The 15,951-nt window shown below is 33.8% G+C and overlaps 1 protein-coding gene across 3 annotated transcripts; it reads right to left on the bottom strand.

Annotated features, from left to right (window-relative positions):
* Positions 1–93: 93 nt before the first annotated feature.
* LOC109152923 (lon protease homolog 2, peroxisomal) lies at positions 94–8,271 on the bottom strand. 3 transcript variants are annotated; one of them, XM_019300614.1, is made up of 18 exons: positions 8,134–8,271; positions 7,882–8,045; positions 7,273–7,385; positions 7,066–7,174; positions 6,731–6,900; positions 5,699–5,790; positions 5,157–5,336; positions 4,980–5,063; positions 4,572–4,738; positions 4,110–4,311; positions 3,800–4,006; positions 2,812–2,942; positions 2,328–2,541; positions 1,824–2,123; positions 1,479–1,673; positions 838–1,080; positions 631–732; positions 94–498 (listed from the first exon to the last, which is right to left on the bottom strand). In XM_019300614.1, exons 2-18 carry the CDS (start codon positions 7,986–7,988, stop codon positions 415–417), a joined length of 2,700 nt encoding a protein of 899 aa, XP_019156159.1. In that variant the 5' UTR covers positions 7,989–8,045; positions 8,134–8,271; the 3' UTR covers positions 94–414. The 3 variants fall into 3 exon arrangements, with proteins under 3 accessions (XP_019156159.1, XP_019156160.1, XP_019156161.1); XM_019300615.1 differs by having other exon boundaries at positions 8,149–8,271; XM_019300616.1 differs by having other exon boundaries at positions 4,572–4,699; positions 8,134–8,270.
* Between the last annotated feature and the right edge of the window lie 7,680 nt (positions 8,272–15,951).

The following is a 15,951-nucleotide window of genomic DNA, read 5'->3' as shown; positions in this document are numbered from 1 at the left end:
GAAATTAGTCAATTTTCTAATTATGCATGACGCGAGTTCGAGAATTGGAACAGTTCATAAAGTTTGATCAAGAATTGTTCAAAACCCAACAGCTTCAAGCAAAACACAGGTTATTAAATTATGGAAGCAGCCTCAACACATTGATTATCAAATATTTAAAGTGCTCTTTCCATCAGTAGATGAAGTGGCAAGTAGCTATACATGGTATCAAGTGTGGTATATATAGAAAAGCGGAAGTGGCAAATAGCTCTGAGCATTATGAATACAGGTTGAGACGCAAAGAATACCAATATGTAGAAAAAGATTTCCACACTGAATTGTACAAACCGCATTTAGGGAAGTGGTTGGCTGTTTTATGTCAGATTTGCAGGGGAAGAGCGCTGGAGTTACTATGTATCTTCTTTTTAGTACTTGTCATAATTTTGAGTGTTGCCTCCAAGGGCAACCACCTTCAAAGGCGTGTTCCAACACATCTTCCATTCTCTTAGCAACTATTATCTGTATATGCAAGACATTAATAGGTAAAGTTATGAGTTATAACACACTATATAAGATAGGTTGGGCAAGTTTTGTCAGTTGCAGCCACCAGATTATGTTTAATATTCTAACTACGCAGACAGATTATCTTACCTCCAGACTGGAAAGCACGGTTGCCGGTACTTCAACCAAATCTTTCAAGTTCCTCTCTGGTAGAATCACTCTTTTGATACCATAACGATGAGCAGCCAAAACCTGTAGAGAGTGAGATTTCAGCATGCATATCGAAAATGGAGAAGAAAAGAAAATTAAGAAAAATAAACATAGCCAAAAAAAGGTAAAACTTAGTTGGAACCAAACCTTATCCTTGATACCACCAACAGGCAAGACTAGTCCCCTCAAAGTCATCTCTCCAGTCATTGCCGTATCAGATCTTACTTTTCTCTGACTGAACAATGAAACCAGTGAGGTAACCAGGGTTACTCCAGCGGATGGTCCGTCCTTGGGTACAGCCCCAGCAGGAAAATGAATATGGATATCACGGCCCTCTAGGAGATTATTTTCTTCAGTAGACAACTTAAGTTCAGTTGTTCTGGCGCGTACCTACAATAAAAAGAAAGTAAAAATCTACAATCTTTGAGATTCAAATTCTCTTCACCTCTCCTTTCCCTTCCAATGAAACTTTCATGATCAGCAAAAGAATTGACAATGAAGTAGAAGCACATCTAGCTTCTCTCCAGAGAGCTCATTGTATGAAAGTTTTGATGCCATAAAAGTATCACACACAAATGTAAACTATAACCCCTACCCTCCCAGCCTCCCACCACCCTCTCCAATTTTATTTTATTTTTTTAAAAGAAGGAAGAAGGCAAGCATTGTTTTTAATTTTCGAACCACCAAGAAACAATGAGATCACGAATCGGTAACCACTTGATTCTAAATTTTCAGAAAGAATACCTTATTTCTTATTAAAAATAAGTAAAAGCAATAAAGATAATTACCCATGTCAGTGCAATCTGAGCAGATTCTTTAATGACATCCCCTAGTTGACCTGTAAGATGGAGATCACCTTTTCCCACCATATCTGTAGCCTCTACAAACTGCACCTCCCCTCCAAATGCTGTCCAGACTAAACCAACAGCTATGCCAGGAGTGACAACACGTTCTGCTGTCTCTTGATCATTGAATTTTGGTGGCTGGATCCAAACATATAAAATAAATATCATATTCAAGGAACATATGAGTAGGTAATATCAAAGAAGCATAGAACACAACAATATCAATCTCATATTAATTTTGACAAAGAAATACATAAAACATAGATGAACAGAAAGGAATGCACTTACTCCAAGCACCTTCTCCAGCATAGGTTCATCAACAATCAGAGGTGAACTAATGCTAAATGCATTTGAAATGTCATGATTATTAACACCCATTGGAATGACTTCCATTTCTACTTCAGCCCCCTCAGCAAGTTTGCTATCCAAAAGTGGTGAAGGAAGCCTTTGCACATCTTTGCTGAGAGGCAGAGGATGTTGTTCTGCCACTCTGACAGCTGCTGCACGCGCTAAAGCAGCTAAGTTCCTCTCCAGATCACGGACACCAGCTTCCCTAGTGTACCTCTCGATAACAAGCTTCACCATACACTAATATAAACAAAGGAAAAGTCAAAAGTGTGAAATTCAACCTGGCACTTTTGGAACGAAGCATATAAAGCCAACAAAGAGAAGTTCAAAAAATAATGATATTTACAGGTATTTAATTAACAACTCCATGCTAGTGAAACCAGTAGGCAAGCATTCACACTGTGCCCATTAGCACTTCTATACCATATGTCATGACTACAGTACCTCGGGAATTTGAAGGAAATCAGCATTTAAGCCATGTTGATCGAGAACTCTTGGAATTAAATGCCGCATTGCTATTTTAAGCTTTTCTTCTGGTGTATACCCAGGCAACTCAATGACTTCCATTCTGTCCAAGAGTGGAGGAGGAATAGGTTGCTTCCTATTTGCAGTTGCCACAAATATTACTTTTGAGAGGTCAAATGGAACGCTCAGATAGCTACATTTTGAATTAAGGTATCAAGATGAAAAATGCATGAAAGATGAGTTCAGCAGAGACATGTTTGGTGAACAATACAAAAATGATCTATAGCTCAAATACATATCGCACTTGAAAACATAAATAATTTTGTATGGTGCCTTTAAAACACTTGCTGAACTGAAGTATAGCTTTAAATAACTAAAGGATACTGATCAGGAAACAAATATTGGACTTATTATTATTTTTTAACTTACCCATCAATTAGAGAAACAAATAACTAAAGGATACTGATCATTGAAAGTTTTGTTCTGTTCAGGATCAAGGACCTCAAGAAGTGCTGAAGCAGGATCCCCCCGTACATCAGATCCTGTTTTATCAATCTCATCAAGCAGCATGACTGGATTGCAAACCCCTACTCTCTGGAAATCAGAATAATAGAATTACTTGGGATCTCCATAGTATAGGCTAACACAGTAGCAAGATAAGTATCCACCAACTATTTAAGTACAACTATGGCTTTGGATAATCATCCAAACTAAATGTTTTTTTTTAATAATGAGAAGCATCTAAGCATTCAAACATGCAATAGAATTGTAGAAACCTACTAATCCCCTTATTGTTAAGCATAAATGATTTTGATAAATTACGAGTGCAAGTAAATACAATGAATCACATAATTCTGGTATACTTATGACCATGTTGATTAAAATAAACAGGAACCATCCTTCAACAGAATGCACTGCCCCTTAACTAGCAACCCTATACAAGCCAACAAACTATGTGTACAGTTTGCAGAAAGGTTGTGAACAAATGATTAGCTAGTACTAGAAATTGTCATATGTTTATAACCCACAACCATTTGGTCCACATCTTTAAATCTCTTGTTTACCTTAATGCTGCATAACCTTGCCAGCAATTCATTTTTCAAAAGCTCCATTAGAAATGTAGTATTAATATAGATATTTGTTTGCAGTCAACATAATCCACTTGATCCTCTTCAAAAACCATAAAAAATTTGCAATTACATGCCTCATAATCTGGCTTGAAGGGCTATGCATAACTGGTGACAATGAGGTACATGTCTTTATAATTACTATTACAATTTTTAAGTATAAATGGGCTTCAACAGATTCCCTAATCCTCATGCATGTCAATAAACCTATAAAGGGACTTCATCAAACTTTAGACAGTATAAAAAGTTGCAAATTAGAATGAACTATGAGAGGAGCACTAAAGTAATCATAAGTGCCACAAGGGCACAAGGTTAATTATGCACCTTCAATCCATCAATTAGACGCCCTGGCATGCTTCCAATATACGTCCTCCTGTGCCCTCTTATATCAGCCTCATCCTTGACACCACCAAGAGATATGCGTACAAATTTCCTGCCCAAAGCAGCGGCAACGGATGATGCTAGAGATGTCTTCCCAACACCAGGTGGACCAACAAAGCACAATACTGGACCTCTTGCATCTGCTTTCAGCTGTATGACATGTTTAAAACATGATCAAAGCCTTTACAACTGAAAGGATCAAATATATGATAGAAAGTGTACATTGAAGTATTGAACAGGAACGTGGCTCAACCTTGCGAACAGCTAGGTACTCTATTATCCTCTGCTTAACCTTGACCAAACCATAGTGGTCACTGTCAAGACGCTCCTTGGCAGCCTTTAAGTCTAGTTGAAGTTCTTCACTAGCCTTCTGCCAGGGAAGGTCTGCAATAAGCTCTAGGTAAACACGGGAGCTATTATATCCAGGTTGCTGGGGCTGCATTTTTTTGAGTCTCCTGATATAAGAACCCAATGGAGAAATTAAAAGGAGTTTGAGTAGATGGAACTACCCAGTACAATAGAGCCTCTGCACATAATCATGTGCTTACAGCTATGGCAAGTTGACAACTGCTAGTTCAGGTCCAAGTACAATAAATATGAATATACATTAAGGAATTCAATATCTGTCCATATTGGTTAATTACTTTAGAATTTATATAATGAAAAATACTTTCCAACGTCCAAACAGGTCTATAAAGTTTGCATATAATCATACCTTAGTTCCCTATGGGCGTGTTTCCAGATATTTGCAGGCATTCCTGCATCTTGCATCTTCCTCTCAAGGGCAGTCAAATCATCTTCTTCATCATCATTATCACCAAGTTCCTCTTTTATAGCCCTCATCTGGATGATGAATGAGAGGTACATCATACATGTGGACATCTTAAAAAACCGGTCATTTTGTATGGCAAAAGAGATGAAGAAAAAGAAGAAGAATGGGAACAACTCGAAGGTTTTCTAACTAAACAAACAGGTTCCGAAAGGATTGCTGAACCACATAAAGGAAAAAAAGGAGCATGATTCATGAAGAATAAACCCAATTGATTTTATCTCTTTTTTCATGAGATTTATGAATCTCAATATCTCATATGATGCTAAAATGACAGGATATTTGTAAGCCAACCTGCTGTCGAAGCAGAAACTCTTTTTGGGATTTTGACAGTTGCCCCTCAACTTTTTGAGTGATCTTCTCAGCAACACGAATTGACTATTAAACCAAAGAGAAATTACATGCCAGAACTCCATGAACATCTGAAGCAATGAGTAGAACAGCCAAACACATCAGTCAATTTGTGCATACCTGTAAATGCCTGTCAACAAGCTCCGTAGCCTTAGAGAGCCTTATTTTAACATCAACAGAGTCCAGCATAGATAACTGCTCTTCAAAACTAATCTCAAAGCTAGCAACAAAAATGTCTGCCAGTTTGTGTACTGGAACTGTCTCCAGAAGAACTTTTGTCCTCCCTCCGGTTTTTTGTTTCTATAGAGAACATAATAGGACATAATTTATAACAATCACATAGATGGAAATGAGTTCAAAAGCAGTTTAATTTTTGTTATTTAGACAAGGTGGCTCACACACAGAAGATATATCAGCACTCTCCCTAGTTGCTTTTGCCACAACTATTTGTATTTGGAATGAGCAGATCTCTCAACTCAACTGGATTGAATTTAGTCATTTGCTTCATTTTGCAGAATGTAAGCCTTATTCTTTTGTTCCATCATAAACTATAACTTGTTTACAAAACCATATTCAATCTTAGTACTTCTTTCACTTCTACTATGAGATCTATTCTGTAGAAATTCAATTAATTTTTTTTTTTTTAATGATAAGTTATTCACCTGTTCAAGGACAGAAATAAGCTCCATTGCAGTGGCTTTAAACTGGCGAGACAATGCAATGAATTCCTGGTCTTGCTCAACTTGCTCCATCTCTAATTAAGGTAACAAGACTATTGACTCAGCATCTTTACAAAGAGGACTAAAGCCTAGTTCTCATGATATTATAAATTGCAGGAGCCAAATAAGAGATCTCAAATACAATCACCATTATACTTGGGGGAAAAAAAGAAGAAACAGACAAACAGTAGGAAAACTAGGTTGCAATATATTATATGTTAAATAAGTGAAAAACAGAACAAGTCCACAGGGAGGTCGAGTGCATTTTGAATTTCTGGTCATAAGACTCACGATAGAAGCATTATAACTTCAAATCATTTTCATCAAATGCTAATTAGCACCAATAAGGCGATAACATGAAAGTTAGGGACTTAGGGAAACAAAACACACAAATTACACTCCTGTAGTCCATTGCCAAAAGAAACTGGAACCATAATCATAATCATAATCATAATCATCATGTACTAATTGTTGATAACATGGCCAAAAAGATGCCTTGTATATTCTTTTAATGCTTTAGATATAATATTCATGTTTCAGACTCCTAATAGTTTTGGTTAAGTTGGAGTACTATGCCATACTCAACCTACAGTGATAAAATATAATCCTACTCTGAAACTCTACCTAATCTTCCGCATCTCAGTGTCCTAGTTGTTTAAAAATTAGCATTATCCAAGCATCTAGTAAACCTCATTAGGAAGTTAAAAACAGCTTTAACAAACCATTATATAGTAAAAAGGCATTTATTGTTCAAATGAATATGAACCTAACAAAGAATGGACTTCCACTCCTCCACTGAGGAGTCTCCTAAATGTCTTAAAAGCATATAAATCCAGATTTACCGAACCTCACACATTATGAACTGATAACTTAGATGCCTGGCAGTATATCAAAATAACCTAATTAGTATTATAACCAGTTACAGAAGAAACAGCCATCAGCTACATTTCTAAAGATGATGCAATAAGATCTTACCAGGCTTGGTCATATCAAGAGAAGTAATCCGTGCTGTATAATATGTTCCTCTTGTGCTCAGCTCTTGCACACTGAATCTGCATAATCCTTCTAGCACAACTATGTAAGTGACCCTCCCACTTGGTTTTTCCACTCCTCTTGAGAGATGCAGAGCCCGAGCAGCAACTCCTCTTCATGACAAACATACATTATTTATAACACAGGGCTTACAACTCAACTTCAACATAGTAAAATTTCTACAGACTTTACTGTGATTAAACACCAAATACATATTTAAAATTTTATAATTGAAATCTAATGCACAAATTGCAAGTCATGCAGCATGGTATATTTACCGGTTATGCCAGTGAATAACTTCCTGCTGATTTTTGCCATCATGTTTGTGAGACTCTGATGTACCAGCCTGATTTTTCGGTGTGCGGTCAGCTGAATCAGTTACCACGCCTACAACAATTGCATGTAAGAATATTTAAATGAGCCATCAACTCATCAAGTAATAATTAAAAACAAATGATAACCAAATAAAACTCATTGGCAATCACCTGGAGATAAAGTAGGAGCAACAGTAGTAGTCTCTGCAGAATCCCGGACAGGGAGAACCCCAATCAGTCCCTTCTCTTCTCTCTGCCACAACTCTTGCTCCACCAGTTTCACACTGCTCCAATCAATGCCACTTTTGCATCAATCACAAATGGTGTATATCCAAAATTATGCATGAATACAAAGACAGCACTACTTGAAACCGCCAAAAACCAACACCTATTAGTTGATAACTTATTTTAGCTTAAACAGATGGAAAAAAAAAATAAAAAAAAATAAAAATTCACTGCTCCATACAGTTGACTTTCAGCTAGTGCACCTTTTTCCACTCCAATCGCTAACTATTAAAAACAGGCTCTATATTGACACAAATCCAACCCGAAAACACGTTTACTGAAAAATTTCCGTCGAGAAGAGTGCAAATCAAACTCAAATAACACAATCAAACTACGACTAAACGCTACAACCACGAATAAATAAATGAATAAACAAACAAACAAATAACAACAGTTCAACCGCCTCAACGGCGTTCAATAGAAAAAACACTAGAATTATAATTTGCGAGCAACAAAACACCAAAAATACGCGAAATGAAAAGAAAGAAAAAAAACCTGCGAGGCGAAGTGCAGCGAATTCGAATTATAGCGCCAGGCAACAGCACTTTGTTCCTGAACGGAAGAATCGCTAGACGACCGGGGAGCTCAACAGATTCCGCCATGCTTCTTCTCTTCTCCAATAACTGTATAGTAAAGCAGAGAGGATTCCTGAATTCAGCCTGCGTACAAATTCATACGCCACAAAATTCTCAGATACGCATATGAATAATAAATGATTTTGGTACACATACATACGCATATACATACAGTGTGAAGCCGTACGGTGTTTTGGTGGGGGGGTGGGTGGGTGGATTGGGTTGAGGAGACGACAGCGGAAAAAGCAGCGGTACACCTAAACGCCGACGTCTCTATGAATTGTATCCATCCTACTCACTGTTATATTTTTCTCTCCACGTTGTTCACTGTTTTCTTATTTTTTCGCTCGACGATAATTCTTAGGGCCTGTTTGGCTTGTAAGGCCATAAAGCGGAACTGTGATTTCGATATTATCGGGATCAATATGATATGGATAATAATAAAATTAAATATGATTGGCTACAAGGCTACGATTTTTATTTTAATATATAAGAAAGTATAAAATATGTGACATTTTATTAATAAAATAATAATTTTTTGAAAGGAATAAAATAATAATTTAGTTGCATTGCTTATAAAAATGTATGCCTCTTTCTATTTAATATAATAAGTAAAACTGTTATTTTATTAATATTTGTGAGATCAAAATTAATATTTACATTATAATTTAATGTAGAGTAGTACTTAATGGATCTCATTGGGGACAATTTCGTATAAAGGTCATCAATTATTTTATAATTATTTTTGTGATAATTATTTAAAAGTCATCAATTATTTTATAATTATTCTATCAAAGTGGTTTGATGGTTAAACGGAGTGGACAATGTGTCTTTCCAATGATCCCAACTTACTATACGCTTGCCATGTGGTTTGAACAGACAATGAGCAAATTAATAATTCGCCTGTCTCTCTAGAACAAATCTTAATGGATAACAAGTTGAGTGTTTTGAGGTAGAGAAGGGCGATTGTAAAATAATAAAGTTAATTACTATATTTATTTTAAAAATATATATCTTTTTCTATTTATAATAATTAGTATTGTTACTGTTTGACATTGTAAATTTTTTTGGTGATATATATATATATATATATATATATATATATATATATTGTAAATTGGCATGTAAACATTATAAGTAGATTTGAAAAAGAAAAAAGAAATTGTCAAAAAGGGTTCTAAATTTGATGAAATAAAATAAGGGTGTAAGAATTGTGCTGCAGATAAGGGATATATGAAATGTGATGCAGGTCGTTCAAGAAAAAGACAAATGCACCCACGATACTAAATGCCAGGTGGCGGAGTAGATGTGGTGTTTTCAGGGACATAATGGTCAAAAACGAATTTAGAAATGGGATGTAGTCAACAGTCACCTCAAATTCTAAAGCAAATTAAACGCTGGCGGTCTTACACGTTGCATGTATGGACTGGCAATTTGTCATTACACATGACAGAGATGGGTAATAAACTAATAATTGATTTTTGTTAGTATATTTGGTTCAACTTAGATACGATTTCGACTTTTCGTGATTGGTAATTGATCTCTGTTAGTATACTTTGATTCAGCTTAGATGCATTTTTGTGATTGGTAATTGATCTTTGTTAGTATACTTTGGTTCAACTTAGATGCATTTTTGTGAAGTTAAACTTTTGATTCTCGATGGTTGATGATGACTTAATGCAAATGGCATGAGTTTATTAGTTTTGGTTGGGCACTTCTCATTTGTACAATATCTCCTTCTATGAGTATTAATGAAGGATTTGACATTGAGAAAGCAGCTGATTGAATGTTTAGCACTCTTGCAGCTGGCTGCCTAGACAAGCTAATGGACATATCATCATGAAGTGATAAAAGGAACTGCAGTTAGTGCAACACTAGTTGATGCTGGACTGGTTGAGGCAGTTACTAGTGTATATATATATATATATATATATATATATATATATTAGGTTGTGTATATATATTAGGTATCACAACTTATGCTAGACTAACTTTAAAGTCTCAAAGTCCTTGTCCAAGAATCGCTGAAGAATGTAAATCGCGAGTAATTCTGTTGATTCCCAAGTTCTATAACTGCAAGACTAGCTAAATATTTATTTACGGGTTCAATTCCCACGGAAGACATGAGGTATTACGGGAAGACTCAAAACTAAAAAAAAAATTATTAGAGGTGATGAAAACTCCTTGTGCGCAGAGTATACAATAATAAAAACTGAGGGCAAGGGATTCTGAAGGTTTAAAATTAGTTTAGCATAACCTAAAAATCTAATGTATCAATATATATATATATATATATATATATATATATATATATATATATATATATATAGAGAGAGAGAGAGAGAGAGAGAGAGAGGAGTGATCACATGTGGCCATGTTGTTAGGTGTGGTCATATGGTCAATTATAGACCATTAGATTAGATAGATCTAATGAATCATATTAATCAAGATTTTTTCAGTATTTTCGCGCACATTCTTCTACCCAGCGAACTGTAAGGGTAAACTTGTCATAAAACACCGGAATAAGGAAAATCACATTGTTGTGTGTTTTATTACACTATTGGTGCATGTTGTCAACACTGTTGGTGTATTCTGGAACTCGACCGCTATAAATGCCCACTGTAATTACCATAACACGGGAATACACCATTGGTGTGTTTTACTGTGGTGTGTTTTATTACACTATTGGTGTATGTTGTCAACACTATTGGTGTATTCTGGAACCCGCTCGCTATAAATGGTCACTGTAATTACAATAACACCCCTACTTACTAAAACACGCGAAAATCCTCAGAATTACCACAGCCTTTAGATTAAATTGATTCAACGACACAGATACGACCACACGACCACACCTAATGACATGACCACATATGAAGGTTTTTCTATATATATATATATATATATATATATATATATATATATATATATATATATATATATATATATGGAAAATTGTAAAAAATACCCCTCTATAATATGCCAATTATCAATGTCACCTCTGAATTATGAGTGGTGTAAATGTTGCCCCTCAATTATCAAAATGGTGCACATATAGCCCCTCCCGTAACGGATCTGTGGTTCCCCACCGCTGTCCATCGCTGGTACTTTGAATCGAGGGAGGAAAAAAACAACTAAATTACATATTTACTCCGACTTAACAGTGTTGTACACTAACGGGGAACCACATGTCCGTTACGGGAGGGGCTATATGTGCACCGTTTTGATAATTGAGGGGCAACATTTACACCACTCATAATTCAGGGGTGACATTGATAATTGACATATTATAGAGGGGCATTTTTTACAATTTTTCCTATATATATATAGACACCCACATTTGGAGCTAAGCCCAATAAGGTCCCAAAAGATTTGTGAGAGTTTACTAATGCTGAGCATTAAGGCCCAATTAAGACTATTGGGCTTTGGTTGAAGAATATTATTTAAGAAAAGCCCAAATTCAATCCCTTTGACGCTTTGACCCTTTCTATTTCTTTTTGAGTGAGCGTTATGCTGTGTAACTGTGTGCACCATGCATGGTATACACGGTTATAAAAAGATGTCGTTTTGATGTTTGACTTTAATTTTTATATTTTTTTAGTTTCAATTGTCATTAACGACGTTATATTGTGCATAATTTGAACTATATAGTTCATTCATTTTGGATATATAGTTCATTCATTCATTCTGGATATATAATTCATTAATTTTGGATATGTAGTTCAAATTATGCACAACATAACCCCGTTAACGGCAATCAAAATTGATTTTTTTTTAAAGTCGGACGTGTCGTTTTTAATTAAAACGACGCCGTTTTTGCAACCACCATGCAGTTCATAATTTGCGCTTGTTGAGTACCCTTTCTATGTTTACGTACACTAGAATATGGCAAATTGTATTGTGGAGTATGGTCCAGGTGAATTATTAATAGATATTCATTTTTAATGTACTATAAATTCATTTTTTACGTAATATACGACATATAAATTTATAGTACATTAAAAATAATCCTTCAATATACTAAAATGAACATGCATATCAGTGGTCTACCTTATAATATGAACCATGGTTCATATTATAACGACCTAGAACATTACCGACATAACAAAACCATTATGAGTAAGCTTTGCCTATTTCCTTCTTCAAGAAGAAATTTCAAAACTTTTAGGGATTATTAATAATAATAGGGTGAGAATTTTCAACTCTAAAGATATCCACATTTCAATTTGACAGAGTATTTAGGAGACATGGTGTGCCTAAGGAGGGATCTGCACAAGGATTAGTGTTCATTTGACTAGAAGGGTTGATATTTCCAATAATTAAGTGTTGGTTCCGGATGTAAGTGTTGGTTCCGGATGTTTCTTTCAATAATAAAAAAAAATTAAATTAAATTAAATAGGCAAATCTATAAAGATATGTTTGGGTGTTTGTGATAAATATAGGAGAGGGATGCCCTTTCTTTTTCTCTAGCTTGCTTTATTCTTCCTCCTATGCAAACCACCCCCAGTGGCTCAGCTCACACGGCACCATATATGTATCCCACCGCCCACCTTTATTGGTGGATATGTGTCCATCTTTCTATGCCATTTCATTTCCTCCTTCAAGCACCCCTACCTTTCAATTTCTATGGCTCTCCCCACCACATCACTTTTAATTTTTTTTTTCATAAATAAATAAAATAAATAAATAACCTCTAATGTGTGGGTCCACACTAATATTGTATTGTACTTACTACAAAAGTGTTATACTAGGATGTAGAAGTTTTCTATACTTATATGACCGATTATAATAAAGTTTCTTGTGAAAATTGTGAATAAATAGTAGTTATCAATTTAGTGAATCTAAGGATTGAAAAATAAAATATAAGAAGAAAACAAGAGGATATATGCATATCAAGTTCATAAATATTGATCCCACAATTTTATTTATTTATTTCTTAGTCATTGATCAAAGTTTGTAATATTTAAAAATTAATTTTATAATTTTTTTAAAATTTTTTTTAGCCATTGATCATCACAGATCGATGGATGTCTCAGATTAGTTTACACTTTTCACGAGAAGCATTCTTCTCCTTTGATCATAAGATATATTATAATATTATAGTTTCATCACTCTATATATACACATGGTATGATGCTTGTATTTATATTTTTAAAGCATAGCTCAAATGTTGATTGAGTAATTTTAAAAAGTTAATAACTTAATTTGATCAAAGTATAAGATTTGATTTTTTTTGCCTGCACGGGCTTAGCTTAGGTGGCAACAGTTTGAATTATAGATTATGTTTAAAGTGGACAGATTCTTTGTGTGCACCGGCATTTTATCCTGTCTACTGAGTCATTGAGTCACCGTGATTTATATCCTCTTAAATATTTTATCAGGCTAAGGTGTGACCGTGTGAGAAATCTTTGGGGTTGAAGATTTAACATTTTGAGGGAAGAAGATTTGATTTTTACATAGATACCTAAATATCATACACCTTCAAAATTGAGGTGAAATAATCATATATTCCTTTATTTAAGTCTTGGGTTAATGACAGCCAATACGCAACAAGCTTCTTTCACTTTACCTAAAAATCTGCTGTTAGCAACAATTCTAAGGACAAGCAAATAAACTTTCTGTCATATTCCCATTTTATAAATTTAAAACACAACTTTATAGAAAATTTGGCTGATTAAAGTAACAATAACTAATCGATGCAATGGGATAATTAGATAATTAAAAGGTTTCAAATTGTATTCTAAATAATAGTTGTTTATTAACTTTATCGATTAAATTAATTAATTATGAGTAATTTAGATTAATTATCTACTTATGATCATTTATCAATTAAGATCATAAATATGAGTTGCACACTGTACATATTATGAAATAGTGACTCCGAATTTTTCCTAAAAACAAAACTACATATAGAATGATATGATTTTATCTAGGGTGGATATGATAGATGGTATGTACTCGATCTTTCCCTTTTGGAAAAAGTCTCAGCATGTGTAATGTACATGGAGAAGAATCATCTCTGACTATAATTATTGGCACAAATCTATAATTTTCAATACTTTTTTACTCCGATACTTTCTTATTAGAAAATATACAAAACGTAGCTCAACAATTTATAGAAGTGTTAGCTGATAGTTGTTAGCTGTTAGTTGATTGGATTAGTGAATTTGACTAGTTGATAGTATTAGCTAATTGTAGAAAAATGTTTAGTAAATTAGTTATTAGTTGATGGCTGATTACATGCAAAATGACTTTTAATTTAAAATAGCTTATCGAAAAACTACTTTGATCATCTTTTTAAATTTTAACGTTTTGGAGCAATAAGTTGTTACAAAAAAAAAAAAAAAACTAATTAATCAAACAATCATATTAATTGTTTAACCAAGTCAAACAACTAATAGTGGTTAAATAAGCTAATTAAAATTGACGGGTAAGCTACTTATATTACCAAATAGGGTTATAGGTTTCAGGTACCCACAACAATGCCAATTTCATACATCCCCTTGATAGAATGGTAGGAAGTGAACTTTGCACCTTATGACTGCCAACAAAATAGAGGTATTAACTCTATTTTAGATGGATCAATCAATTGAACTGTGATCAGAAGTAAAATTATAAGGTAAATTGTATGCTATTGACCTTTGGACATCTAGAATAATAATTGCAAGCTAAGAGACACCAAATCTTTCCATAAGAAAAAGAAAAGAAAAAAAGAACGAGTAAATATATATATATATATATATATATATATATATATATGTAGTTGACTAATAAGTGGATGGAACATGATTCTCATATCTCCTAAATAGTCACAAGTTCGATTCTTGACAATATTATTTTAGTTGAGTCCTTTTTGTACAAATTTTATGCATATTATTATATATGAACAAAATTTATTCTGTATACACACTTAGATAATAATTACGAATTTTTCATGTCACAAAAAAAAAAAATAATAATAATAATAAGGAGTGAAGGTATATAATTGAGGTGAGATGGCCTATTATTAGTGATTATTAGAGACGCTGTTTGATGGTATGCAATATGTGTATGATATATGCTACCAACTGCGTCCCAACTCCGATCCACCATTATGTATGACTGACACATACGAATTCTCGTTGGTCACATCCCATAATGTTTCATATTAAATTATTCTCGTGACGATGAAGATTTTATCAAATGGTGTCATTTATTTTCTCAATTTAATTATTTTTTTAGAAAACAATTTTATTCCATTTTCAATCGATTAACGACACTTAAAAAGAAGACAAAAATATGATGATACACGGTTTATCCACTAATATCTAATAAATATAAAAATAAACATAACCTATCATCGGATTTTTGTGGGACTAATTTGAAGTCGGCCCGGATAACATTTAGTTGATCAAACCTCAGATCTTGCAATTGCATAATTACTATTTTATGGTCAGTCACTACTCGAGAGTATATATTAGGTAAATTTACTCATGTATAATAGTTCACAACTCATACAAGATATGTAAACTGAGCTAAAAATATCACGTGCGACGAACTCAATCCAAAAAATATTGACAATATCAATTCAAACCCGTGATTTTACGATGCGATAATCATATAGGCCCTGTTTGGTAAAATATTAGTCTATCAGTCAATTTTGACTTATTTGACCACTATTAATTGTTTGACTTGGTTAAAAAATCAATTTCAAAATACTAAAATTAAAAAAATTGCTCAAATTAAAGCAGTTTTTTCAATTAACTTTTTGAGAAAAGAAATTATAGTAAATAGCTATTAACTAACAAAACACCTTCATACAATAAGCTAATTTTATCAACTAATTATACCTTCTAATTAACCTAATCAGCTAATAGCTATCAGTTAATAAACATTTTCCAAACATGGCCATAATTCATTCACTTAAAGCAGTCACTTTGGGACAAATTAGTGAAATTACTAAGCTAATTTGATGTTTAAGTAATAATGGATGATGGCTTAGGACGTACAC

The sequence above is a fragment of the Ipomoea nil genome, unplaced genomic scaffold (assembly GCF_001879475.1).
Source record: "Ipomoea nil cultivar Tokyo-kokei standard unplaced genomic scaffold, Asagao_1.1 scaffold2480, whole genome shotgun sequence".
NCBI lineage: Eukaryota > Viridiplantae > Streptophyta > Magnoliopsida > Solanales > Convolvulaceae > Ipomoea > Ipomoea nil.
This window is presented reverse-complemented; position numbering and strand designations above follow the sequence as displayed.

Bases quoted from the DNA above. Each gene is read 5' to 3' on its own strand.
- LOC109152923 (XM_019300614.1), bottom strand. From the start codon at position 7,988: ATGGCGGAATCTGTTGAGCTCCCCGGTCGTCTAGCGATTCTTCCGTTC. The intron at 7,386-7,881 runs GTTTTTTTTCTT...TGATTGGAGCAG, and splicing joins CGCTGCACTTCGCCTCGCAG to TGTGAAACTGGTGGAGCAAG. The intron at 2,542-2,811 runs GTATCCTTTAGT...TTCAAAATGTAG, and splicing joins AACAAAACTTTCAATGATCA to CTATCTGAGCGTTCCATTTG.